Raw genomic sequence first — 27,857 nt, 5'->3', positions numbered from 1 at the left:
CAACACTTCAAAAAGATTTTAATAAATAACTTGTCTGGCTGTGCAGCTGGATCACATGTGCACCCATGACCTCCGTCAGTCTTCTCCATCTTTTGAGAAGAAACTAAAGTTTTGCAAACAGTCTGCTTCCTTCGCTGCACACAGACACACCTGCATACATAAATGGGGTCCTTTGCTCTATAAAAACTACAAAACGCGTCGAAAGCTCGTTTGCTTATTTGGGAAAAGCTATGAGACACTTCCTGTGTTCTTCCTGCAGGGGGTGCTGCTGCGCTCTCCCGCGTGGGTCCATCAGCCCCTCTATGTGCGCCTCACACCCAGGTCTCTGGATACGCTCTTGGGCCCTTTGGCTTCCTGAAGCGGCTCCCAAATCCTGTCGAGGACAAAACCCAATTTAAAAAAATAACCGAAATGCGGCGTGGAGCTCACAGAAACACGCAGGCCTACCAAACTTGAACCCTGCCAAGGAGGCGTTGAGTGACTGAGGAGGGGCTGAAGGTTGGGTGGGAGGCGGAGGTGGGGAGACTTTGGCTGAGGATGAAAGCTGCATTAGTCCATATCACAACATGTATGTAGAGACCAGCATGTATCAAAGTAGCAGTACTTACGTCTTAGTTTATTTTTAAGACATTTAAGGCTCTGAAAGGCAGAAAAAGACATGACAAAGACAAAAATGTTATAATTTGCCTTAAAATCCTCCTTAAGTGATCAAAGTGTGCTACTGGAGTGTGTACCTTTGTTCTAGTTATGCCTTTTTCACTGCTTTTGTCTGAATTGGTTCCTGAATTCACGATGGAAGTCGGCCTGAGGTTCACGTCATGTTCGGCTTGAGCTGAAACGTAAGATGGCGCAATAAATCCTGCTGGTCCATTAAAAACACTGAGCTCACTCTTTACTGTCAAATGTTTGCTAGTCTAGTTTTTGACTACAACGTTCAGAGGCTCGATTGCCTGCTGCAGAAGAACTACTCACCGCTTCCTCCTCCAATGGCCACCACAGGAAGTGGGGCAATAGGCCGAAACACTGCGAGGGGCTCTGCGGCAGAGACAAGCAGAGAAACCACCCAGAATATTAGCACAGCTATTCAAACTCTATAAAAGAATGAAATGCTTTATTATGAAGATTCACCATCAGAATGACCCCCCCCCCGGTTCAAAATGAGCTAAATTTGAGGTTGAACAGATCATGTCACACCAGCCCTGAACAAAAAATAAATCCAGTAGAAGAGATGAAGTCACTGGTCCTTTACTCCTCTCATGCTACGTTCACACCGGGCAGGTGACACGTGTTCAGTTACATGCTTAGCATTTGGTGTTCACACTGGACAAGCAGGGAGGGGCTTCTTCTTCTTTTTCTATTGTTTAGTAGCGCATACCCGCCACCTACAGCTTGAAAATCTGCCTTGGTGCAAAATGTCAAAGAGCTGCAAATGTCATGAATCTTGCTCCAGACTTTTTTTCTTTCACAGCTCTCTTCCGATAAATGACGATAAAATTCCGACGTTGTGTCATAATTCCTGTTGGGCACGAACCACAATTATTCATTTCTCCTCAACGACCATTTTTCAAACCATTGGCACTACTGCGTATAACACATCACTACCAAATCTTTGTCCCTGATTGGTCAAAGTTCAGTCTGGTTTAACTTTCAACGCATGTCCAGTTGAAGCGTTTTTTTGAACGTAGAGCCTGACAACGATCTTAGAAATGTGGGTGGCTACATGTAAATGCGAGAGATTGGAACTTTGAAGCCCGAAATGGCCGCTTGAATGCGTGTTGCATAGGGCGCTGTGAATGTAGCTTCACATGTTTCCTCACTTTTCTGATTGTTTTTCCTGTTTCAGCTGCAGCAGACGACTGATGCTACAAACACTCCGGCCTTGGCAACATATGTTCAAACAACCACTTCCAATGGAAACGCATGAAGTCTGTATTATGCGTCAACTAACCGTTGAGCTATCCTAGGCACTTTTACATTAGGAGTGGGGTCATCTGGACCCTACTAGACAGTGCTCTGAACCTTTATTCTTCAATGATTTGTGATCTTCACTGGTGTCCATGGATTACATGAAATCTTTCCACCTTTATCCACCTTTGTTATGGTAAGGAGAACATGTCAATGTAAGGGGGGGGGTCATCTAAGATAGCACAAGGGCTAAATGTGCGTTCAAAGTCAAACCATGACCAGTCGGGGACTGGGATTTGATAGTGATTTATGGATGGCGTCCCTTTTAATTCACAGAAGTGCCAACCGTTGAAAATTCATCATGAAGGAGAAAATAATCACAGAGTTATATGACACCAAGTCTTTCATATGTCAGAAGAGAGCTGTGAAAAACAAGTCTGGAGCAAGACTCACAGGATTTGCACCGCTTTGACATTTCACACAAAGCTTCTTTCAGCTATAAGTACTCGCACTAGAATCTGGTAGAGACAGTCTGTGTATAACACTGCATGCTAGAAGCATGTTCAAGAACCCGCATTCAGTGTGTTCTTGAACACGAGTCAAAGGTGAACGTAGGACAAAAGTCAAGTCGGCAACAACGACATGCCCCAAAGCTGCAAAACAAGCCAAAACAACAGCTCTGTGGTCAGACCAGCCTGCTCTGATCTTTGCTGTCTGGTCTTGCGTTACCTCTAAACCTCCACTTGATCTGATCTGAGCAACGAGCACCGCAGAAGTGTTTAGACATTTGTCTTTCAGTGACGACAACAAGGACAATGTGGTGTTCATTCGTTTTAACTTGCTGGTTGAAGGCATTTCAGATTAAGATTAAGATCAATTTTATTAATCCCCATAGGGAAATTCAGTTGTAGTAGCAGCACCATAAAAAAATGAATACAGAATATACTGAGAAGAAAAATATACAGGCAAAACTCTAAAAAAAAACTCTCAAGACTCTTATTTACATGTACACTCATGGTTTCCAGATGAATTGTAGTCTGGATTGAATTTTATTGTAATTTATGTCATTCTAGTTTGACATTTAGTCCGAATTTTGGTTAATGAGCTCTGCTACTAGAGGATGATATAGTGCAGAAGGGAGTTTATGGGTTTTTTAGTGGTAAAATGCAACACAAGATCATTTCTGGTGTGTAAATGTATGACGGTCTTTTTGTTTCATTTAACCCTTTTTATGAGTTGATAAGTGTCTTTTAGGAAGTTCTGACGACTGCTACCAACTTAATCTTGAAAATTCTTCTTCTCTTTACCTTGTCTTGAACTTTTAGCCCGAACACTCTAGAAAAAACACAAGCACAAAAAGACGTTATCATTTTAAGAGTTCATATTAGTTGTACTTCACAGGATTTTGTCGTAGCTACAATCCGGTCAGTCATCGTCACCTTACTCCTGATGAAAGAGTGGAGGAAACCTTTGGGCTCAGAGCTGCCGGCCCACTCCGAGGACAGGCCGACCCTCGGCGTCGCCTGTGAGGGAGGCGGACACACTTGGACGCTTCTTTCGACTGCAGCTGAATGAAACACAAACAAGAACTTCAAGACCCACTCCGATGACAATGCTCTTGAGGCATTTTTCTGAAGATGGATGAAGAAAATCAAGCTCAAGATAGCATTTCAGAGGATTTCTTTATTATAATTGTTGTGAATAAGGAGCAGATGAAAAGTGTTGATTGAAAAATAGCATATTTGTTACGTTGAAATGGGTGGGACACAAGGTCCCTGCTACAAGCTCTCGGCAATGGGAAGAGGGGGGCGGGGTTGCTCAATGCCAACGGTCTCGCCCACAACTTAGAGGGGGATATTAATAAACTACTGCCACTCTGCACAAACTATGTCCTAGAAAACAACACAAGTTTTTTGATTTGGTCTAAAAAGGGCAAAATATAGTCTATTGACCACAGGGAACAATTTGAAAATAGATCAAAAGTTGATCAGAGTGTGAGATTTTATGGAAAGATGGAAGAAACTTCAGGTGAGGAGCTTACTCTGAGGAAGAGATGGAGCAGGGAGGGGGTTTGTGATCACACAGGAATTGTTGGGGTTGGAGGTCGTGTCCAGTGGACGATCAAACTTGATCATAGGTGCTTTCAATATGATAGAAAACAAATTATAGCAGTCAAATGCAGAACTAATTCGTATTTAAAGTTGTCACATTATTATTAGCCAGCTTTTCTTAAAAGGTCTTACCAGAGATGGCCACTTCTGCTCTCCAACTCTAGAAGAGAAAGAGTAAGGAGTTCATTGCAAACAGAGGAACTGATCATGCAAAGAATTCAAGAAGAAAATTGAGAGCAATTTCTTTTATTAAAAATAAAATAAAAGATGTCGCTTCATCTGGGTTTGAAGTTTGAAGACACCTGGTGTAGGTCTGGGTTTGTGTGTGCGGGACAGCATGTGGGTCACATCAGAAGAACCCAAGTGTGACCTTCCAGAAAAGGCAAGTTAGTAAAACATCTCTCACCTTTTTCTTCACACAACTTGTGTCCCTGATGTGGACGGTGCCTGCAGGCTCAGACCAGATCTGATCCGGTGAGCCTCCTCCTGGATCCAGTGTCAGTGCCGGGGTGACCTCCGGCTGCTGCTCGCACGGAGCTGAAAACAAAAATGTTATCATACATCATTAAACACCTAATTTAATCTTTTTTTTATTGTTAAATATATTATTTGTAACAATCTAAACAGCTTTTTTTTTTAAATACCTGGATCGGTGGCTAACTCAAATGACTCTGGGGTTCTTTCTGGAAGCGGTGGGACCGGTGAAGGGGGGCTCCCTGGGTTTAAGGTCAAAGATAAGATTAAAGTGTTGCCGTTTCTGGACGGCGTTGGGATTTTGATGATTTGCGATTAAAAAAATCGTGTTACCTGCTAACTCTTTAACAGCTTCTGCTGCAAAATTGGGAGGAAAGACAACGGACAACCTTTCACACAGATCCTGATGCTCTGAAAAGGTATTCCAAGTTTAGAAATACTGTCAAATATTATGAATAGAGAGAACACACTCATAGCATTTTTTACTTTTAGAAAGATGTCTAAACTTGGGCTCTAACCTTCATTTGCAGCCAAGACAAAGGATTCAGGGGTTCGTTCGGGAAGAGGAGGAGGTGTTTCTTCATTGGCTGAAACTTTGAAAATAAATGACATGTATAATTTTGAGTGTTTGTTGTTGAGACGATGATAGGAACACCTTGCAGTTCCCATGTACCTGAGGCAGGAGAGTTTGAGTTCAGCATCTGGTCATTCAGGAGCAGCGATGGAGTTTTGAAGATCGGGCTGAGTGTCCATGTGGAGTCTTCGGCTGACGCCTCCTCTGATGACGGGGAGCTCAGGGGAGTGTCAAAGTAAGGGTCTTCCACCATCAGACAAATGGTTTCCGCCACAGCCTTCGCAGGTGGAGTGCTGCCTGTCGGAGCATCCCCGTTCTCCTGGATCCTCCCCTCTGCAGGCTCCCTCTGGTCCTTGAGCACGAGTGTGGGGGAGGTCCGGGGCTCCGTGTCGAAGTTGTGGTGGGTGATTAGAACCTCTGGAGGAGTCGGAAGGTGCCGATGCTGATTCCAAAGGTCTTCCTCCTCGCCATGCAGCTGGTTCTGCTCTGGTGTGAACTCAGTGTCATCACTCAGGTCAGACAGCTCAGGTTCAGAGTCAGTCAGGTCTGGTATCTGTTCAAGAAGGAATAGCAGGTTTACTTAAATTTCTAATCAGAAATCTGAGATTTACAAAAATGCAGAGAAATAATTAAGTTAAAAAAATTTTTAGGATTTCCAAGCAAAAAGTCTTGCCATTATGTTCTTTATTCACAGTAAACAGGGTCTGAATGCCAACATCTATGATGCCATATTTCTGAATTTGACTTTGAGACTGTTGACTTCCTGCTATTCACGTCTATTTAGCCCATACAGGTGTGCTTCAATCATGATCCCTACATTTGATGCGTTTCTTCCAGAAAATATTTCAAATCTTGATGTCACGTCAAGTCGAACTTTTACAAGTCAAGCAAAATTTGGTGGGGCCCAATAATACCCTACCCTCTGTTCCTAAAATTGAAACAAACCCAAAAGTATTGAGTGTTGCAGTTCCCAAAATGACCACTAGGGGCTTGTTCTAGAGGGGTCTCAAATTCCATTGGCTTTCATGTTAACCCTTGTGCTATCTTAGATGACCCCACCCTTACTTTGACGTGTTCTCCCTACCATGACAAAGGTGGAATAAAGGTGGAAAGATTTCATGTAATCCATGGATACCAGTGAAGATCACAAATGATTGAAGAAAAAAGGTTCAGAGCACTGTCTAGTGGGTCTAGATGACCCAACTCCCAATGTTAAAGTGCTTAGGATAGCACAAGGGTTACAAAGTTCAACTTTTACCCAAAAAAACATATTTACAGTCTGATCTTGGAAACTTTTATGATGGTATTACTTTATGGTCAATTTGAACTGATGGTTTGATTATTTTAGCTATAGCTAAAGTTGAGCAATTTTACACGTGATATTTGATCTGGGGTTAGGTGGATTCAACAAAATTCATTTTACTTTACAAGAAGTCTGGGTGTAATGAAGGTTAGATGCGTTTGTTCACAGCATTTGAACAGAGAGGCAGCTCCACAACAAACTACAGCTTTTCTATCCATAACCCTTGTGCTATCGTAGGCACTTTAACATTGGGAGTTGGGTGATTTTTGATCTTCACTGGTGTCCATGGATTACATGAAATCTTTCCACCTTTATCCACCTTTGTCATGGTGGGGAAAACACGTCAATGTAAGGGTGGCGTCATCTAACATAACACAAGGGTTAAACCTGCTTGTGTTTGTGTGCATTCCTCAACAGTAAGTCAAATAACCAACCACCAGCCAATAATTTACACTCATTAAGTTAACTTATTAGAAGAGCCCTGCGTGGTGGGGGCATGACCTGAAACTGTTTTGTACATGTAAATACGATTATGGGGCCGTGAGGCAACATGTTTCCTCTTCAAAGAACATGGAAAAGAAAATCAAGGTAATAACCGCTGTGGTTCGTGTAAGGCGGGGTGTGTGCTGCTGACACTGATCACTTCACCGTGTTCTTCTGCTTCTGAAACCACAAGTCTCCCACAGCTGCTGTGTGTGTTCTATGAGAGCGTGTTGTTGTGAATGCACTTTTTATTCTGGAAATTATAATATGCATGTTAATTCTGAGGATTTTTTTACGATCACCTTTAGTAAGAAGTACACAATGTCATTATGAAAATTTCCTTTCTGACCATTATTGTGCATTCTCAGTCATAGGCTCCTCTTAAAAGCTGTTTTGGGATAAATTAGGTTTTAGTTTTTTGTGCACCCCATTGATTTTAACATGTCATATTAAATGTCTAAAGATACACTCCTTTGAAATTCTTGTTTTTGGTGTTTTCAACACGTTCTTGTAGACTTTTTTCTCATAATGCACGACATACATTTAAAAAAATTACGCTTAAAATTGGGTTTCTGAGTACTTCTTTATTCAAATTGTTGTGGATAAGGAGCAGATGAAAGAAATGCGGTTTAAAAAAGAGCTTATTTGATAGAAAAATACGCTGGGCGGGCCACAAGCTCCCTGCTGCATCCACTTGAAGACAAATAGATTCACAAGCAGATGGTTTTCCTCGTCCGAGCTGGATAGCTCCAATGATGCTCACCACTTTTGTTGCACAGATAATGTTAGGTTGAGGGTGTGAGGGGCTGTAAGCTAGTGGAAGAGCTCTCAGTAATGGTGAGAGGAAGTGGGGCAGGGCTGCTCTGTATCAATGGTCCTGCCCAAAACTCAGAGGTGAATTTCTATTGAACTCCTGCCCCTCTGCACAAACTATGTCTTAGAAAACAACAGGCTTTGTTGTTGTTGTTGTTGCTAAAAATGGCATAATCATAAATAGAATACCTCTGGGAGGGCTTATACAATAGATAAAAAATGACTAGATTTAATCTATCAGTGCAAAGCACTGAGGTGGACTTGTAGTGGTTTAGGCATTATCTTTCCATCAGTGGAAAATTTGGTGGCAAACAATACTAAAATAACAGTAACCTAACAAACAAAGGGGATTTAAACACAAATGGAAAAAGATACTACTTAAGAGATGTGGTTTTGTTGATTTTTACGATACTTAATAAGAATAAAAGCAAAAATAATAACAAAAAAACATTGAAAGTCTAACTGAGCTTTGATGCCACAGCTTAAGAGAAGACAAAAAAAAAGTAACCACACCCTAACTATTCTAAACATTTAATGGGAGTTTTTTTTTTTAGATAATGGAAACAAAAACAAAACAATCCACGATTGGCTGACCTGTCTAAATAAACGTCCTTTTTTAATTTTTATTTCGTACTGTAGGGATGTTTGCATAAGTTGCTCACCTTGATTTGGGAAGGATGCGCTTCCATGCAATCCAAATACCTCTGAAACAAAACCTTGATGGTTCTGTAGACCAACAGATATTGTTCCTGAGATAAAACAACAAAAACCTGCTCTGTTAGGTGTCACTGCCCTGGGGAATGATGCACACACGGCCAAACAACACTTTAACTGTGATGAGTAAGGTTGACTTTGACGCTGATCACTTGAAATGCGGTTCTGCTTGTTTGGCTCACGGTTACCTTTGTTTGCACAACGGAGGGCCGCTGCGTCCTCATGTCTTGAACAAGAGTGTAAATGTTGAAATCTGGAGTAATCATCTGTAAACAGGCGCAGAAGGGAAACAGTGCATAACGTCTTTGTCATTCTGTGTGACGAAAGAGGCTCTGAAGAGATTTCTCACCTGCTTCCTGAGGAGGTTCCATGTGTAATCAATGACACACAACACTCCTGTTCTGCCACAGCCAGCACTGCGATTCCAGCAGAAAAACACACATAATTCCATTTAAACAGCCGGCCTTCAACTACCTTACAGCAGAATTCCTGAGTCATCGCTTTTCGAGTTGTTTTGAGTCTTTATATTTGATTTAATATGTTTTCAGTGCAGATCAGTATGTAGTAGAAATGCTGCTTTGCTGCACTTCTTTCGAAAGCTTCCTGTGTTCCAAAGAATTGTGTGCTGTTCAAAACAGGTTTCTAAAAATGTCATGTAAAAAATTAACTGGTTTGGTCTTATTTGGAGCCAACTCATTTTATTTCAACATGGAGCTAAACAAAATCCAAAAGCCACAGCGACTGTTTCAAAATGCCACACAGTCAGTCGCAGCATGGTGGGTCATCAACTCAACACCCGCACTTGTTTCCTGTGTCGCATTGAGAAGAGGAGCAACCTCATCTACAGTGCCCACGAGAAACAGGCTGGCAAAGCTGCGCGTTGATCAAAGTGTGGGCTTTTTCTTATAATCTCTGCTTGACAGAAACTTTCACACACGTGAGCGGAACATTTCTATACATGTACATTAAATGACTGAGATCCTGCAAACAGGAGCCAAAACAATAAAACAATCGATCTAAAAATCCTCTAAAATGTCAAAGGGGTTATAAACAAACATTAAATATATGTGTGTATATATATATGTACATATTTTTATTTTATTTAATTTTTTTGCGAAGGAAAAAAATATGATTAGCCTCCAAATGGCAAATTTTCCATTTAGAAAAGCACCACCAGCCGATATAATGAAAGTGGAGGGCATGCTTTTATTATTGTTTTACATGTTTTTCATTCCATTCATCTATAAACCTGTTTGTTCACAAACCAGAGCAATAGCTCTAAGGGGCCTCCTTACTAACCCACATACAGGCAGCAGGAAATGCACATTAGACCAAATACATAAAGTTTGTTTCCAATTCTCTCAGTGGAATAAAAGTTTAATCAAGCCTTTATCTCAACTTCCTGTTATTGACTAAGCCTCACGAAAAATGTACCCATTTGGTATTTATTTGAAATTAATTTATTAAGGGTTAAAGTTCTCTGTGGGCTGCACGGTGGCGCAGTGGTTAGTCTCACAGCAAGAAGACCCCCGGGACAGGCCCCGGCAGCCCCATGACCCCGAAAGGGTCAAAACGGGCTAAGAAAATGAATGAGTGAAGTTCACTGTCTAAACAGGATGATGATAAAGTCAAATCAGCAGTGTTCCTTATACAATGTCCTGTGGAACTCCATATGGAGTTAAGCAACAGTTTAAAAGTACTTTTTAATGGACCAAATTAATGCTAACTGCTAAATTATTTAAAGTCCCACTTGATCGTCTTTTGATCTATTTCAAAAGACTTCCCAGTGGTCTTTTGATTATGATTATGCTGCTTTTAGCAAAAAAAAAAAAAGAAAAAAAGCTGTGTTGTTTTGTAGGACAAAGTTTCTATAGAGCAGCAGAAGTTCATTAGAAATGAAGCAACCCCGCCCCCCTAGCCTTCCCCATTTCTGAGAGGTCTGTGTTTACACTCTCTCTCAGCCCCTCACAGCACAAACCTAACATTAGCAAAACGGTGAGCAATATTGGAGCTATCCAGCCGTACAGTTTTAAAGCCAGATGCCAGCTCAGACGACTAAAACAAAGACGTACATTTGTCTGCAAGTTAATGTGTCAGAATGGAGTGGAACGGGGAGCATGTGGCCCGCCCAGTTTATTTCCTGCCTCACAAATACACTCTTTTTGAAACAGCCTTTTTTTCATCTGCTACTGAATCACAATGATTTTAATAAAGAAATACTCTGAAGTTTAATATTAAGCCTAATTCTCTTTACATATGTACTTCATCATGAGAAAATGTGAATAATTTTGAAGTGATCAAGGGGAAGTTTTTATCTTGAAATGTTTGTTTTTTGAAAGAAATAATTAACTTTTAAGAATAATTACTTAAGAGACTTAACTTGAAGCTTTTTTTTTTTAAATAAAAAATAAAATAAAAAACACACACAATCAAGATTTCCAATAAAAATAGACTCTTATTTGTCAGCTTTGTTAACTGGAAACAGTGTCTCACCTGCAGTGGATGCAGATAGGGATGTCATCGTGAGGCTGAAAGGAGCGCATCTCATACAACATGTCCAAAATGGGAGGGATCGAGTCCGGCACGCCGTGATCTGGCCAGTTGACATAGTGCAGTTGTTTCAAAGTGCGGCTGCACTGGAAGAAATTGGAGGACTTCAGAAAGCTTGTACACAAGTCCATGCTGAACACAATTGAGTCAGAGAGAGCAACTCCAAGAAATCTGCACATCCCATCTCTACTATCTCATATGTAACAACCGAGCAGGAGAGGATGTATTCATGTTCAGTGGCTGTAAACCAACACCAGCTGGTTATCTCTTGGCTGGTCTCAGGAGAAAGGTTCTGACATCTGCTTTCAGTCAGTGCTTACATCAAGATAAGTCACCCTTAATGTCCTTGTCAGATAATCTCCTTTGCTTTCTTCTGAATCCTGTTGAAAAAGAAAAAAGAAGTTCCTCTTTAATTTACCGCTTTAAAATCAGATGTGAGAGTTTCCTAATAAAAAATAGCCTTAAAAGTTTAGGCGGGTGATGAATGACATAGTAGAAGTGTCGGGTAGATAAGACAAGCATATGTATAAACTGTTTTAGGAAACTGCTAAAGAAGGAAGTGTGACTGTGACTACAAAGTTACTCACACAGAAAACGGAAAACGGCTCACAGGTAAACGTTTCCCCGAGTGTCTGGGGCCAGTAGATCTCACACTTTTTCTAGAAAAAACAAACAAGAAAGAATAATAATTTGATGAAAATAACTAATTTTCTCACATTTAATAACAAACTGAAACCATGCATACCTTCCCCATCTCAAACTCTCGACAGGCCATCACGATAACCTAGAATATATATGTAAAAAATTAAACTGCTATAGCCCATTTTTGATGCAAGTATTAGGAAAAGAATGTTTACGAGAAGAAAACAACCTGAATGTTAAATTCCCAGATCATTCTTAAGAAGTCCACCACTGTGTGTGGAAGTGGACCCTGAGTGGCAATATATGCCCTGGGTTCTGACACCCCCTATACAGAAAACAGTTTAAACTCAACAGAGTGCACTTCATATTCTGCATTATGCAAGAAAGTTTCATCTTCAAATTACCTTTATGAAACTGGCATTGATGTAATCAGTGTCCTTCTTTGATGTGACGAGACTCAGTTTTACTCTGCTGTGGTCAACTAAAGGAAAAGAAATGTGTGTTTAAAAAAAAACAATGCAATAGAAAAAAAGAAACGGTCAAAGCAACATTGGAGATTCCTATGGAATAATTACTTTTTCTCTCTGAAAATATCCGAATGACACTGAAAAAATGACTTTAATTTAAACCTTGTATTTGGGTCAAACACATGGAAACTACGGAGACAAATGGACTCACACTATAGGCTGCTGAACTTCAGGCTCCTCACTGAGATTTTGAGCTGAGCATGTGACGCGGGTTCAAGAACGCACTGAATGCAGGTTTTTCAAACATGTGCGAACAGCTCATGGTGTTACACTAGAGAAAAACACTTTCTTCTTTTTCTACTGTTTACTAGGACATGCCCTGCAGTTGGGAGAGGCTTGGTGCAAAACATCAAAGCGGTGCAAATCTCACAAATCTTGCTTCAGGATCCTTCTTTCAAAGTTCTATTCTGACATATGAAAGACTTGGTCTCATATAATTTCAGCTGGTCACAAACCACAATTATTAATTTCTCCTTCATGATCAATTTTCAAACGGTTGGCACTTTGGTGAACTGAAAAGGTCACCATCCATTTGTCCCTACTAAATCTGAGAGCCTATTGCTCAAAGTCCCACCTGGTTTAATTGAATTTCCACGGGTTCAGTGGTCACGCAATTGGAAGTAGAGCCCAAAACAGTCGTAAAACTTACATAGAATGCAATATTTTTAAGTGGAGGCCTAAAACGCATAAACACGTACTCACATAGACTTTTCATTGGAAGTGTCAGCTTGAACAAGTGTTATGAGGGGGGTGTAAATGTAACCTCACACTATCTATTAAATTAAAATCCTTTTGTCCCTAAGGGTGTAATCAATAAGTATATAAATACATAAAATCCTGTTGCCTTGCTTGTAGCTAAAAAATCTGAATGAATAAAATTGATTGGCTGTAAAGTGTAATTAGAGACAGGTGGGCAGGTCTTCACCCAGCACAGGTGGGCCGCCATAACATGGCCGGTACAATGTCTTAATTGTGTTTAGAGATTCAGTTATGAACAAGGATGTGATTGTGAAATAAATGCATGACATGTAATTATGTTTAAAAAAAAACAATTTGATTTCATTTTTTGACACCAATCAAAGCAGAAATGATCGAAGAGATCTTTTAAATCATCCTATAAATGTGTTTATTTATGGCTTAAAATCTGACGTTTAAACATGGGCGTCAATGTCATTGCCTTTCCAAAATAAGGAAATTGGTTAGAACACGGCCAGGAAGGTTTTTATAAACCTGAAAACTGACAATTCAGCAGTCAACAATCAATCAAAGACACTGGGTCATGAAAAAGAAAAAAAGCTTTAAAGAAATGTTCCCTAGTATAATGTACGATGGAGTTTTAAGGCCACCTTTTTTCTCATAAATTTACAAGTTTAAAGTCAAAGTCTTCTGGAAATGCAGCTCCTTCTAGTTTGAATTTGAGTGGCCAAATTGTTCAGAATTTCTATGTTTTTGAAACCGATGCGTAAAAAAAGCTTCACCAAACGCTCCACATTCTCATCTTTGAGCATGGCTCTGATAAACAGACAACTTCGGTGATTTTAATTTTTGCCATTTTTCTCGTACAGTTATTACTTTTTCCCCCGTAAATTTGATGTTTTAATGTCGTAAATTTACAACTTTAATATTTTTTTCTCGTAAGTTTAGGACTTCAAAGTCATAATTTAAAAAAAATTGTTCGTTAACTGTCCCTAAAACTCTGTGAATACATCCACACAGACAAAGACAGTTATGTAAAACCAGGTTGTAAGTGTTTTTGTTGTTGTAAAGTGGATTTCTACATTTGGAAATGTGGAAATTCATTGGTTATTTTGTGAACTGCCTCTGGCTTCTATTACTTTTGCTCTCATGTTGCCTTGATTCAAACACCAGTGGTGACTTGTCATTTTTGAGCGTTATGTTGTTGGTATTTGGAATGCTTATGATGTCACAGAGTCTCAGTCTTTCCAAAGATGGGCAGAAAAAAGGCGGGAAAACCCAAAAAGTGCAGCTAAAGATTTAAAGAGCCTGTGTCACCTGTGACTTGACATCCCTGAGAACAAGCATAAATGTGCCTTTTACTTGATCAGTATTGATAATTTAACTTTAATAGAATTTGTCAAAAATTACATCTTTTTGTTTGTAAAATGTTGTCAGCAGTTGATAGTTGACAGAATAACAAAGTGGATTTAGCTGTCTTTAAATAGAAACCTGGAAAAAAAAAACTCAATGTCCTTAAACCATCATAAATCAGAATTTACATTTTATAGGTAAGTTCGTATACAAAAACACAAAACTGTTCAGAGTTAGACTTACAGGGAACAATATCCTTGTATCGGTTCTTTTTGAAGTTTTCTGTCTTTTCTGCAGTCTTTGCGGAAAAGGTCTTGTCCACACGATACTTTGTTGACTGAATTTTCAATTTCTGGAAAATACAGACACACACACACACACGCACACACACACATAAACACACACACACACAAAAGTCATTCAACCATGAAATTCTTTTCCATTTCTTTAAAAAGTTTCATGCCTTTTTGCAGACACATTTTTTAAATTGCTGATCAAAGTACAGTATGGTGAATTCCGCTACATTGGGACACTTTTTGGTTGATTACTTAGGAAATATTTTTGAGATGTGGTACAGTCAGGTAAAATGGGCCGACCGATCAGCTAAAACGAGCCACTCACTGCAATGTCAAACATTCATGTTCTTTCATTTTCAAAAATATATGGCCATAGCAACATATAGGCCTAATTTAAAACATATGTGAGACACAGAGTGAGACTGAACATGTGTGCGTTTTTCTAGGCTTATAAAAACCGAAAAACCTCAGAAACTGAACAACTAGACTCTTAGACAACAGGTTTTCAAAGACAGTCCTGGCAGATAAAGCTGTCTTCCTCCTGAATTCTGTTGTATTCACCACAGATGTCATGTAACCTTTTTTTTCCACTGGGGTCACCGTTTAGGGCCTGGCACATCCTGCAAGTAAAGGTTTAGTTCTAAGCTGCACCACCTGTAGGTCTACATGCGTTTTTCATCTTTTCTTTTTTTTTGTGTGTGAGACACGGCACTGGCTAACGAGAGCGAGCTCACGATGCACCCTGGACCACACACACAATTAATTACAAAAGAAAATGTAATGTGGCATGTTATATAAACTATTATAATGATATGTTTATATACAGTATTAATACTGTTTAATAAGATGAACTATCAAGATATTTAAACAAACTCTGTTTTTGGTTTACTTATCAACCTTATCAATAACAGTACAATTTGGTATGTCAGAGCCATCTATGTATATTGCTATATATATATATTTCGATGGTATATAATGATATATCAATGGTCAGAAGCAGGCTTTGCCCCGCCCACCAGTCACTCCAGACCAATCAAATCAATTTTAAGATGTACTGTTGTGGCAACAGTTTGAATTTTTTTGCACTTATTGGTAAATGGTGAATACTTACACAGTGCTTTTCGACCTTATTTTGAAGGCCCAAGGTGCTATACAGTCACATGACTCTAACCTTATGTGGCCCATTTTACATGATGACCCAATTTAGCTGATGTCACCCTAATAGAAACATTTAAACACTTGTATGTAAAAAGAATTACAACAGATATTACCAAATCACTAAATACTTTGTTTTTGTATGTGGTACTTTTAAGTCATTGTAACAGTATGTAAGGAAAAGATGACATATTTTTGTGCAACACCATTTTTTGTTTGTTTATTTAAAACAAACTCTAAATCAAGGGTCTCAGTTGATCAGAATTTTAAACCTTGTTTATTTGTTGCATTGTACATCATCTGGAAAATAATTCCCCATAAAAATTCTTTTTTACCTAAAGTAGAAACTCCTATGTGCGAGGAACACAAAAATAGCTACCTTGTTTTTTTTTGTTATGTTGCTGATGTTTTTTGGGGAAAAAATCCTTTTAAGTCTTTGATGCACCAAGGTTAAAACATGAAGCAAAATCATACTTGTCTCAGTGCATCTTTTGTCTAACATACCATTTATTGAATATTTAGTTGTGCAGTGATCAGTTCTTAATGCATTTTAAAAGTTTTTCCATGGATAAAAGTTGGTTACTATTTGATTTGATTTGTAAATATAGACTGACTGCATGTTATTATAAGTCTCAAATTGAATCAGCATTAACAGCTAAAGAGTTTAGCACGCTCTGCTGAAGCCTCAATAGAAACATTCCAACGTTTATTTTTTAATAAACATTTTTTCTGCCTAAATCTTAAGGAGAGCTTCTAGTAAACATTATGAGTCCAGGTGTCCTTTTAAATCATTTATGGACATTTTGTTGTTTTTATTTTATATTTCTTTATATTTTGGACATATAATAGGCCTATTTGGGCAGCAATGTGGCAGGATCATTGCACAGGTTACAAAACTGACAAGGTTTGACTGGAATTTACTCCTCAAGTAAGTGTTCAGGTTTGAAGATTTAAAGTTAAATTGACTGTGTGAAATTGCTTGGATAGTCAAATTTGGCCCACAGGCTTTGAAGTTGACTCTTTTTTTGTAGGTTTTCTATCCTAAGTATTCTGAAAGTTGCGGCACTGCCAAGAGGACATTAACTCACTCAAGTTTTATTTGGAGGATTTTCTAAGGCCCTGTTACCCATCTGTGTCTCAAAGACCACAGCAAGCTTTTTTCATACAAAGGAAGTGACACAAAAGACCCTTTCCTGTGAGATGACAGAGGTAGGACTCATGTGAAAGCACGCAGGGCTGTTTATCTTTACTTTTATGTCACTGATCACCATAGCAGCAGACCACAGATGATCTAACCGAGGCTCAACACTTTGCAGGGGAGATTTTTTTTTTCTAAATGCGGTGTCACATGCACCATGGTAGCTGGCCATGAGTTAAAAACGATTTGCCTACAAGTCTTCCTCCTTGATTGCCATCACTAGCAAGCATTAGAGTAAAGAGGAACTATTAAAAAAAGACTTTTGAACTTCTGATGCAATGCAATGCACTTCCCCACAGTTCTGACAACTTGTCAACTTGAACTTTCATTTTCTAGTCTGTTTTTTAATTTTGTCAAATGAATAGAAAGATTGACACTTTTGTTGATCCATATCGAAGCCAAACTGCATCAAGTCATCTATTTTCTGAACATCGGAAAAAACAAATGAACTCACTGCAAACTCCCCAGTAATGCCATTTGGGTCTTCTTCACCCGCTGCCTCCTGCCTCTCCAAGTGAATCAAGATGTCCCTCAGAATCCAGGCCTGATACTCCATGACTGACTCCACACTGCCTTGGACAGAGCCCTTTCAAAGGGATGTCAGCTCACACAGGTCCATGGTTCAGAGAGAAGACCATGCGCTGACTTGAGTGCGGTTGCACTTCTGCTGCGCACTTCTCTACAGTGACTCCTACATCAAGAAACTGTTTATGACGGAACACATGAAGTGTCTTAGAGGAAGTAAGAGTCAGCCAACAGGTTCTGTGGTCAGAATCGAACTTTTGCCGCGCCCCCTCGCGTCTCTCACTGGGTCCTATAGTCACATGGATGCTCAACAGGAGGGAGAAACGCCCACAAAAGATGTGTGCCACACATTTCATCTCACAAACAGGCCCAAACAGCTGATCCAACCCAAAGTGTGAGTGCAGGGAAAGCAGCGCAGCAGGTCGGACAACATTCAGGAAACCTGAGACGAGTGTCAGGGAAAAGTGCAGATAGAAGGAGAAGAGGGCCTCTGAGAAACTGCATGAAGGCCCATAGAAGATCATCACCATACCTGTTTATGAGGTTTAAACTAGTATGCACAAAGTCCTGACTAAAGTTTCCCCAGCAGGGTTTTTAAATAGCAGGAGGAATTCCAAGAACCACTAGAGAGGCGGAGGTTCCTAGTCATTTTTTTTTAGCACGTCTAGACTTGTCAAATCTGCTACTACAGATGAAAACAGAAAACTCATTGAACAGAAAGAAAGAAGCTGAAAGTAAGTCAGTGGAAATATTAGAATTTTACATTTTCTATTTAAAGAAGCAACATTCTTCTGTCAGAGACTCTACAGAAATCTGTCTTTGAAGTTCAACCTTCAAGTATTCACTTATTCTGAAGAATAGTGACATCTAGTGACAGAAAAGAGTAAACCCATCTGTGCTTCAGGAGTTTAACTTTACCCAACTAATAGAAATGTAACGATGAATCGATGAATTGATCTATATTTCTACGATACAACAAGATCGATCTGTCGGAGACCTATTCCATTATAACATTGTTTCAAAGTAAAATTAATCATTTATAATCACTATTAGAAAATACCGTTCGGATTGAGGCACCGTAGGTTTATTTTACTAAAACGTAAAAAATGCATCACAGCGGACAACACACGATGCAATGTCACCAAAAATCATCATTCCGGTCCAATGTATGGAAACACTTTGAATTTAGCAAAGACATGTGACCATACAGTTTGGTAAAACGTCCTAATAATGCTCCATTTGGATTATTTTGATGTGGAAAAACAACAGTGGGCTGAACTTTAGGAAACTAAAATGTCAATGGATTTGACATGTATTCTAGTTTACTTGTTTGTTTTTACTCATAAGTTATTTACACTTAATTATCTTGCAAGAAACACAAGGAATCTGATAAACTTTGTCTGAACTGTTGAGTAAAAAAATGGAAAAATACTCTTTGACATCTAAATTTGAGAGCTTTTTGCAGTCCTGCCATGGATGGAATCTGCAAAAATATTCAAGATTATTTAAGATGACTAAGATCATATTTTTTATAATTTTTCATGATTTTCTGAAACTAAGGTTATTTTGATGTTAAAAATCTTTTTTGATAAGATTATTTTTCTTACAAGACAGAAAATAAGACATCTTTTCCTGAAACAATTTTCATTTATTCATCTTCTAAACCCGTTTGATCCCTTTCGGGGTCACGGGGCTGTTGGAGCCTATCCCGGCCACTTGTGGGCGAAGGCAGGGGACACCCTGGATGGGTCGCCAGTCTGTTGCAGGCCCACAATCACACTCACATTCACACCCAGGGGCAATTTAGGGTAACCATTTACCCCATGAAGTCAGAGTCCCTGGAGAAAGCCCACACGCGCATGGGGAGAACATGCAAACTGCACACAGAAAGATCTCCCATTGGTGTTCTGTTTCCGGTTACCCAGCCCGGACTTGAACCGGGTCTGCTATGAGGCAAGAGCGCTAACCACTGCACCACCGAGCAGCCCACGGATAACTAAACTTCTCAATAAAATTAATTTAAAAGAAAAAACAAACAGGTACATGTTCGATGAGGCTGATTCAATGAGAGGAAGTTGAGGTTAAGGTTTTCTAGTAGAAATGCAAATGCCAATGTTTTTACCAAGGTTATATTTTTAGATCTTTTACCATGTTAGAAAATTTCTGATGCTTAACCCTTGTGCTATCTTAGATGACCCCACCCTTACATTGACGTGTTCTCCCTACCATGACAAAGGTGGATAAAGGTGGAAAGATTTCATGTAATCCATGGACACCAGTGAAGATCACAAATCATTGAAGAAAAAAGGTTCAGAGCACTGTCTAGTGGGTCTAGATGACCCAACTCCCAATGTTAAAGTGGCTAGGATAGCACAAGGGTTAATACTCTTTTTTCTCTGATTTTTCCCACCACAAAAACAAGCCCCCAAAAGTCACACATTCTAAAAAAAATTAAATTACGAACATTTCTTTGAAAATAGGCAAAGAAAAATCTGCCAATGGGGTAAGAAAAATTGCCTTCCCAAGAATTCTCATCTTAAGGGAAAAAAATCTAGTACTGAGACATGTTTTCTTAAACTAAGGTTATTTTGCTGCTGAAAAGTTTTCTTGATAAGATTTTTTTACGTGCAAGACAGAAAATAAGACAATTTTTCTTGAAACAATCTTATTTTCCTAATATTCAGTATGCGTGCAGGCTGAAATTGAGAGTGTACAATAAATGGTTAACTTTTTAAATTCAAATTTGGGGCGGAATAATCCAGAATTTGAGAAGCCCCCAAGCTTCTGATCGTTGTGACCTTCATTAAGCGGATTCAAAATCCTGGCACCAAACTTTACTGCGCTTGTGACGGGGGCTTGCAGATGAAAGCAGCCGTGCTGTGAAAAAGCATTTCCATAAATGGTTTCACGTGGGCAGGACCCAATTTGAAAGCGTGTTTAAAACCATCTTCTCAGGAAGCAAATGCAACCACAGTCCACTGCTGCAGCGTACCAAAAGTTCTGACATTTTCCCACTCCATCATGAAGATGCTATGTTTTATTTTACTCTTTTATGGTAAGAAAGATTTTTTTAAATTTCATTTCTATTTCTATTACAAATTTATTATCAGCAAAAAATATATACGTTAAATTTCGTAATACATTTTGGTTACGAAATTACAAAAAATGATTACAACCCCATAAAGTCGTCAATGATGTAATACATATTTATGAAATTATGTAGATTTTTTTAAATTTTGTGTTGTTTTTCCAAGAAACATACACTCTTCTTATTTGTACAAAACTTAGTAATAATAAAACTAGTGCTTTGTATTTTGGTTACTTTTTCTTTTTCATAGAAACCTTTTTCTGTTTTTATATTTAAGTTAAATTCAATTCAATTTTATTTATATTGCCAAAAATAACATGAGTCGTGTCAATGGGCTTAAAAGAATTAAACACGCCTTTTTTGTATTCTTTCCTTTTGAGAGAATTGATGTGAACTTAAGTGAACCAACTTGAAGATCTCTACCATTTTTATCTTATTTGTATGTATAAAAATCTGTATATACAAAAGTGTTTTTGTTTATATTTTAATATGTAAACATATATATTAAATATGTACATAGGCATAAAGAGAGATTTATTTGACTATTTTTTTTTCTTGCAGACAGCCTCCAGCTTAGTTGTGACAGAAGAACAATCATTGCTCACGTTGGAGGTGAATTCCTCCTTACCTGCATGTTTGAAGATAGCTTCTACTTTAGCAAGAAGTACTGGTGCGGGGGGCCCTCCAGAGGCTCCTGTGAGATCCTGGCTGATTCTGAAGGTGTTGCTAAAACTAAATACACGCACAGGTCTGTCGTGGTTCAGGTTAGAAGAAGGCTATTTGTGAAAGTCACGAACCTCCAGATTGATGACAGCGGAGTGTACTGGGTTGGAATTGACAAACCATACTCTGACATCATGGTTCCAATCACTTTGAATGTGACTCAAGGTAATATGGTTTAAAAAAGCATCTGTGTCCATCGTCCACAGAATCTCCGGATAATGACACTTTTATTTCTGTCAGTTCCAGTTTCCAAACCCAGAATTTGGCCCTTGAACGCCTTGGTGGACAGGCCCACCTGTTGGGGCCAGCCGGTGACCGTACGCTGTGGCCCTTCAATAGGCACAGGGGTTTGGTACGCCTGGTACCATCGCAGTCACAACAAGGACATCCTGCTCTCCTCCTCCTCAGACTTGACCCTGCACTGTGGCACAGTGAAAAATGGGGACAACCATTACTGCCTCGCAAGTAATGATGTGAGCAGCGAGAAGAGCGACATCCTGTCTGTGCAGGTGCTGCAGCCCGCTGACAAAAACTGCATTTATGCGGTTCGGCTTCAAGGTAAGAGAAGGTGCTAAAGTGACAATACTGCATTACACACAGCCACACACAACAAATAAGACTAGAATAACTCAGCAGAAATGCCGTCATCACAAAAAGGATGAGAACTTTGTGCGTTCGCCAAATAAAATTATTTGGAAACCATTTTTCTAGCATCCCGTGCTTAAAAAAATAATAATATACAGTATGGCCATCTTTGTTGTAGTTTTATAGGTTCTACTTAGGAAATAATTCTAAAAAAATAGACATCAGTTCTTTGTTGGGTTTTTATGTTGTTGTGGTTTTGGTAGTGCTGCAAGTTAGCAGTGTAAATCTCTTTCTTTTGACTGTGGAAACAATGACAAATAGACTAAAACAGAGAATAGTGGAAAAAAGGATGAGATTTTGATATTCACTGGACATTTATGGATTTTCAAGAGCATGATGTCTGAGTGTTCTCTGAGTTGTTCAGCCTCATCTTACATGTACTACTTTGCTTCCTCTGTTCATTTCATTTTTGGAACTTCTCTTTTTTTGAGTTTCTGATGTTGGATTAAAGCTCTTGCCTGACTCAGATTTGTGTTTATTCCAAAATAAAAACCCTAAAATATTTTTAAGATGAGTAACCCCCCCCCCCCCCCCCGCCCCTTTAAGAAATGATAATAATAAGTGTTTATTTTTAATAACATCTTCTGCGTTAGCTTTCTTTAAAAAAAAGTCAGGAAGTATCACTAATTTATATGTAATTGGACTTGAATGAGGATTCCAAGTGGTGATTCAAAAAGAAACAACTTTGGGGAACATCCCACCTTGTTTCACTTAGGATTCAAGGTTTATATTTCCTTCTTGGGACTATTTTAGGAACTGGGGATGTAGGAACCAACATACAGGAGGCTTGGAGAGAAAATCTTAAAGACTTGCTTTGATGAAAATTGTGTTTTTGTTGTTTTTAATTTGTTCTTGTGGCATTTTTCTGATGAGGGAGGATATAGATTATATATATATTATATGTAAACAGGGACCTTTCAGTAATGGAGGGGGGGGGTTGCTCTGTGTCAACAGTCTCACCCACAGAAGTGGTGAATTACTATATCGATATTCTAACTGCAGAATGTCATAGAAAATAGTTTTGTTTTTTTATTTGGGCGAAAAATGACAATCATATTTAAAGGACCACTTGGAACACTTTCAAAATAGGTCAAAAGTTGATTGGAGTGAGTCTTGAAACATTTAATAAATGAGCTTAAACATTAAAAAAACCATGGAGAAACAAAAAATCACATAAGCAAATGAGCTGTGGCTGATCATCAACCAAACCCTGGTGTGACTGACGGGAAGTAAACCTGAAAACAGAATCTTATAAAATCAAAGAAATAAAACTGAATAAATCAAATTCAAGAGCACAATCCTCATGAAAAGCATAAACGTAACTTTGTCAGTTCACCAGGTCACCACCAGAAGGCACAAGCAAGTCAGCCCCCATTCACTGCTGTGTCAAACAGGAAAACCTAATATTCCTTTTTCTGTCACTGGATCTCAAGATCATTGTGTGTGAATTCCCAAAATATTCAATTACTTTATTAAAAGTAAAATAGATAAATAACTTTATCTTGGAGGCCGAAATGGGGGTGTGGCCTTTTTCCTATGAAACGCTGCATTGAGCCATCAGCTCTCAAACGGCTGCATTGAACATGTGCCAAGAACTGGCAGGCGTGCTGCTCACGCCTAGTTCAGTTGAAATACAAGCTTGATGAAATCATATCCGGCCCCAACAGTAAATCTGGCAATAAACCAGCTCAATATAAAACAATGGATGACACCAACGTTTGTCCGCAGAAGGGTGGAGGAATAATCAATCAGTTACTAGTCAGGGTTGATGACGAATCACTGCATGCTTTAGACACCTAAAACTATAACTTCGGAAACAAGCCTCTGCTTCCTCTTTCATTTTAGAGGATCTGACATCTGACTCCTCCTTGTAAACCCATACCTTAACTCTGTTGTGCCGGAAACTCATTGTTTATATGGTTTTTGTTCTTTTTATCCTGATGCAGGGCTGCATGAGAGGTTTGCCCAGGTTTACATCCCATGTCTCCTTTCTGTGTAGAGTTTGCATGTTATCTCTGAGCACTCTGGTTTCCTCCCAGAGTCCAAAAATACACGCTTCATACGTTGATTGGAGTCTCTGAATTGCCACTAGGTGTGTGTTTGTGAGAGTAATTTTGTGGCCTTGCAACAAGCTGGTGATCTGAACCAGGCATGTGTACCCCATCTTTGCCCAACAGTAGTTAAGTTGGCTCCAGCAAACCTCATGACCCCACAGGGCATCAAGATGAAGAGCTTTATGTACTGTGTTTCTGTTTTACTTTAATTGTTAGGCACTGTGCTTAGCATCAGTTGAATTAATTGTGTTTTTAGGCCTATCACATGGCAGCAACTCAATGCATTTAGGTATGTAGGCAGGGTCACGACAATCTGCTGCAGTTCAAACTGAGCAATAGAATGGGGAAGAAAAGTGATTGAAGTGACTTTGAACGTGGCATGTTTGTTTATGCCAGATGGGCTGGTCGGAAAATTTCAGAAACTGCTGGACTACTGGGATTTTCACCTAGAACCATCTCTAGGGTTTACAGAGAATGGTCTGAAAAAGAGAAAATATCCATGGCTAATTCCAGCGGGAGAAGGTGCCATATCATAAAATTGGAATCATCTCAAACTGGTTTCTTGAACATGACATTATGTTTACTGGACTCTAATGGCCTCCGCAGTCACCAAATCTCAACCCAATAGAGCATCTTTGGGATGTGGTGGAACGGGAGATTGGCATTGTGGATGTGCAACCAACAAATCTGCAGCAACTGTGTGATGCTATTATGTCAATATGGACCAAACTCTGAGGAATGTTTCCAGTACCTTCTTGAATCTATACCACCAAGGATGAAGGTAATGTAGTTCTCAAGGCAAAACGGGGTCACACCTGATACCTGATACCTGACAAAGTGGCCGGTGAGTGCACATGAGAAGTGGACTGAGCGGGTATGACATATCTTTATTTTACTTCCGCTGTCCATTTCTTTCTTATAACTTCTCTTTTTTGAGTTTCTGATGTTGAATTAAAGCTCTTATGTTGTTGGATTAAAGTTCTGAAATCAATTCAATTGCCATTTTTCCACAAAACTGACGCCACCAAGTTTGAGGCAGATGACATCTGAGCATTGATTAGTCTGAGTTAACCAAGAGTAAAATGCATGAATGGCCACACCCACTTGAACACGGGCTTAAGTTTATCAAATGTTTTGAATGTTTAATGTGAGGCCACATAATTTTATTGAGGCATCTGATTGGTCCGTTTAGAACTTGAATAACTTGCACTACAGAAAAAAAAATATAATGAGAAAAAAAATCAGAATTAGCAAGAACATGTAAAAAAAAGGTATCAGAGCAAAACTGGTTTTCTGACTAATAGAATGACTGAGTAACAGTCATTATTGTCACTATTGTCATCTGTGGGATTTTGGCTTCTTTAAACCAGCAGGTACTTCCTGTTTGGAAAGCGAGGGGGGAGGGGTCACTCAGTCCAAGTTCTTGTATACAGGTACTCTGAATGGTTGCAGCATTGCTACAACTACATGTAAGCTTCCAAATTCAGTTTTATTTTTTTCTTTATATGTGTTGAGGTCTTTGATTTCTTGTTTAACCTTTGTGCTGTCCTATGGTGACCTAAGATGACCATTGACGTGTTCTCCCTACCATGACAAAGGTGGATAAAGGTTGAAAGATTTCATGTTATCCATGGACACCAGTGAAGATCACAAATCATTGAAGAAAAAAGGTTCAGAGCACTGTCTAGTGGGTCTAGATGACCCAACTCCCCATGTTAAAGTGCATAGGATAGCACATGTACAATATAAAGTACATTTTAGATAAATGTTCATCACTAAAATGACTGGTGCTGACAAATGATGACTGTGATTCTAATACAAATGATTTTGAGCCTTTTACTGGTGTTTGACCTGCTCTTGATACTGTTCTGAAATTCTTGATGCTCCATGTTCATGTGTCACCTCTAGGTCAGCCCAGTTATGACTGTGCAGACAGAATGAGCACAGCAGCAGTGACGACATCAACAATGGCTCCATCTACCTTCCAAGCTTCCACCTACCGGTTTTCCCAAATCAATCAAACGGAACAGGACTTTTTTTTCAGCAAGTGAGATCATCCTTTTTTACTCTCTTTGATGCAAGAAACATATGAGGGCTAAAAAAGAAAAAGATAAACCTGTTAAATCTGCTTTTTTTTAGGGCATCAGCTGGCCTTCAACTTTGGTACCAAGTTCTGCGCTGGAGTCTTTTTGCATCTTTACTTATATTTCTGTGCGTATTCCTTAGAGTAACTAGAACGAAAAACCTGGAGAACGATAAAAGAAAAAGAATGTTTTATTCCAGGCCAGATTCATAGAAGTGTTAGCTAAACGTTACGGGTATGTTTACCATGGTTGACCTCTGATACCATGTTTGGATCTTTTAAAATCCAGATCAAATAATGTAATTATTTGCACAAAAAAAGGTTACATTTTTCATACATTTCAGCATCACTATCATTACCGTTTCAGTCATGTGTGTTTACATAATCTGTATAGATTTTCTATATTTTTTAATGTCTTGAATGCAATGAACCTTTGTGCCAAAGGTAATATATAGTAAAATATGAGTTATTTGTGCAGCTAAATTTCCTCCTCAGAAGCGAGACGACTCAAACTCTGAAGCATCCGGCTTTCTCTCCGTGTGGGTGTGGCCCATTTCATGACATGAACTTTGAGCCGACCTCGGCAGCTTGTCTGTGTTTCACCCATAAAAACAAACAACATCGGAACTTTTGCAAACATGGATGTGCATATTGTGCATATAAGATTAAAGCGTTTTTAGCAATCCCTGCTAGCTCCTCTAAGACAGTAAATGTGTAAACTATCAAATCAGCTTTGGGTTTATTTTTGCATGATAGAGGCCTTTTAAATTCTCAAAAAAAAAAACAACCACAAAGGGATATCAGAGTTTGAGTCGTCTCTGCATTTCTCTAAAACCCTGCTCTCTGAGCACCAGCTCCTCCTCTTGGCTCTAGGTTGACGACACGAAATGGGCGGCACAAGGACAGAAAGACAGAGCCTGAGAGTTTGAGTCGTCTTTCTTCCTGGTTGGAAAATGAACTGTGAAAATAACTAATATTTCATTAAAAAACCATTCAAAGATAATATATTATTATATATATAGTTTACTCTGAAAGGCTTAAGAATAGCAGAATATATGCCCTTTAAATAAAAATGTTGTTTTTCTTTGTTTCATTGAGGAATTGTGTGTCAAATATATATATATATATATATATATATATATATATATATATATATATATATATATATATATATATATATATATATATATATATATATATATATATATATATATATATATATATATATATATATATATATATATATATATATATATATATAAATAAAGGAGCATGCAAAGGATGTATTACTTTGACTTTAATTACAACACAAGTTAGTTCCTGTGTTTACACTGACACATTTTTCCGAGTACTAACCGTATTGGTGAACATGTTTATGGCCCCAAGCTGCTGCGGGGAATCAGTCAACAGAAATTACTCAAGACCATAAGGAAAAGAAAATGCCCACATTTGAAAAAACACATTCCTCCTTTTCTTTCTGACTGAAATCAGCTAACTAATAGCCACTTCCTCCAGCTCCTCTGGGGGTCCCCAAGGTTTTTACAGACCAGCCGAGAGATGTTGTCTCTCTGGCGTGTCCTGGGTCAGAGCCACCTCAACTTCCTCTGGATGTGGAGGAGCAGCGACTCTACTCTGAGCTCTCTCCAGGCGACCGAGCTTCTCCCCCTATGAGCTTTGCTTTCTTGCTCAGCTCTCTCTTCACCACAACGGACCAATACAACAACCGATTAACAGCGGATGCCGCTCAACTTCGCCTGTCAATCTCACACTCTAATCTTCCGTTATTCGTGAACGAGACCCCAAGATATTTAAACTCCTCTACCTGCAGCAGGAGCACTCCACCCACAGAGAGAGGAGGAACTATTGTTCTCTGGTCAAGAGTTATGGCCTCAGACTTTGCGGTATTGACCCTCATCCCAGCTGCTTCACACTCAGCCAAAAACTG

The 27,857-nt window shown here is 39.0% G+C and overlaps 2 protein-coding genes across 3 annotated transcripts; one reads left to right on the top strand and one right to left on the bottom strand.

Annotated features, from left to right (window-relative positions):
* Position 1: 1 nt before the first annotated feature.
* On the bottom strand, positions 2 to 27,857 carry LOC101159014 (tyrosine-protein phosphatase non-receptor type 22). Of its 2 annotated transcripts, none has more exons than XM_023956845.1 (25): positions 27,735 to 27,857; positions 14,389 to 14,497; positions 11,974 to 12,050; positions 11,799 to 11,894; positions 11,673 to 11,711; positions 11,515 to 11,586; positions 11,248 to 11,307; positions 10,871 to 11,013; positions 8,727 to 8,793; positions 8,566 to 8,643; positions 8,326 to 8,412; positions 5,164 to 5,617; positions 5,009 to 5,083; positions 4,824 to 4,901; positions 4,661 to 4,732; positions 4,423 to 4,553; positions 4,149 to 4,176; positions 3,947 to 4,045; positions 3,345 to 3,472; positions 3,213 to 3,240; positions 973 to 1,035; positions 735 to 832; positions 609 to 639; positions 448 to 531; positions 2 to 373 (listed from the first exon to the last, which is right to left on the bottom strand). In XM_023956845.1, the coding sequence occupies exons 1-25, from the start codon at positions 27,825 to 27,827 to the stop codon at positions 312 to 314; spliced, it is 2,352 nt and encodes a 783-aa protein (XP_023812613.1). In that variant the 5' UTR covers positions 27,828 to 27,857; the 3' UTR covers positions 2 to 311. The 2 variants fall into 2 exon arrangements, with proteins under 2 accessions (XP_023812613.1, XP_023812612.1); XM_023956844.1 differs by lacking the exon at positions 27,735 to 27,857 and adding an exon at positions 17,249 to 17,545.
* On the top strand, positions 20,111 to 26,955 carry LOC105354442. The gene is made up of 5 exons (XM_020704882.2): positions 20,111 to 20,374; positions 20,969 to 21,295; positions 21,371 to 21,688; positions 25,738 to 25,876; positions 25,969 to 26,955. Exons 1-5 carry the CDS (start codon positions 20,341 to 20,343, stop codon positions 26,123 to 26,125), a joined length of 975 nt encoding a protein of 324 aa, XP_020560541.1. The 5' UTR covers positions 20,111 to 20,340; the 3' UTR covers positions 26,126 to 26,955.

Source organism: Oryzias latipes, chromosome 7, assembly GCF_002234675.1.
Source record: "Oryzias latipes chromosome 7, ASM223467v1".
Taxonomy (NCBI): domain Eukaryota; kingdom Metazoa; phylum Chordata; class Actinopteri; order Beloniformes; family Adrianichthyidae; genus Oryzias; species Oryzias latipes.
Note: the sequence above shows the minus strand (reverse complement) of the source record. Positions and strands in the feature narration are given on the sequence as shown.

Coding starts and splice junctions, on each gene's coding strand:
- LOC101159014 (XM_023956844.1), bottom strand. CDS start 17,350: ATGGAGTATCAGGCCTGGATTCTGAGGGACATCTTGATTCACTTGGAG. Junction 5,618..8,325: donor CGCATCCTTCCCAAATCAAG/GTGAGCAACTTA, acceptor CTTCTTGAACAG/ATACCAGACCTGACTGACTC. Junction 4,046..4,148: donor AGCAGAAGTGGCCATCTCTG/GTAAGACCTTTT, acceptor TCATATTGAAAG/CACCTATGATCAAGTTTGAT.
- LOC105354442 (XM_020704882.2), top strand. CDS start 20,341: ATGAAGATGCTATGTTTTATTTTACTCTTTTATG. Junction 20,375..20,968: donor TTTTATTTTACTCTTTTATG/GTAAGAAAGATT, acceptor TTTTTCTTGCAG/ACAGCCTCCAGCTTAGTTGT. Junction 21,296..21,370: donor CACTTTGAATGTGACTCAAG/GTAATATGGTTT, acceptor TATTTCTGTCAG/TTCCAGTTTCCAAACCCAGA.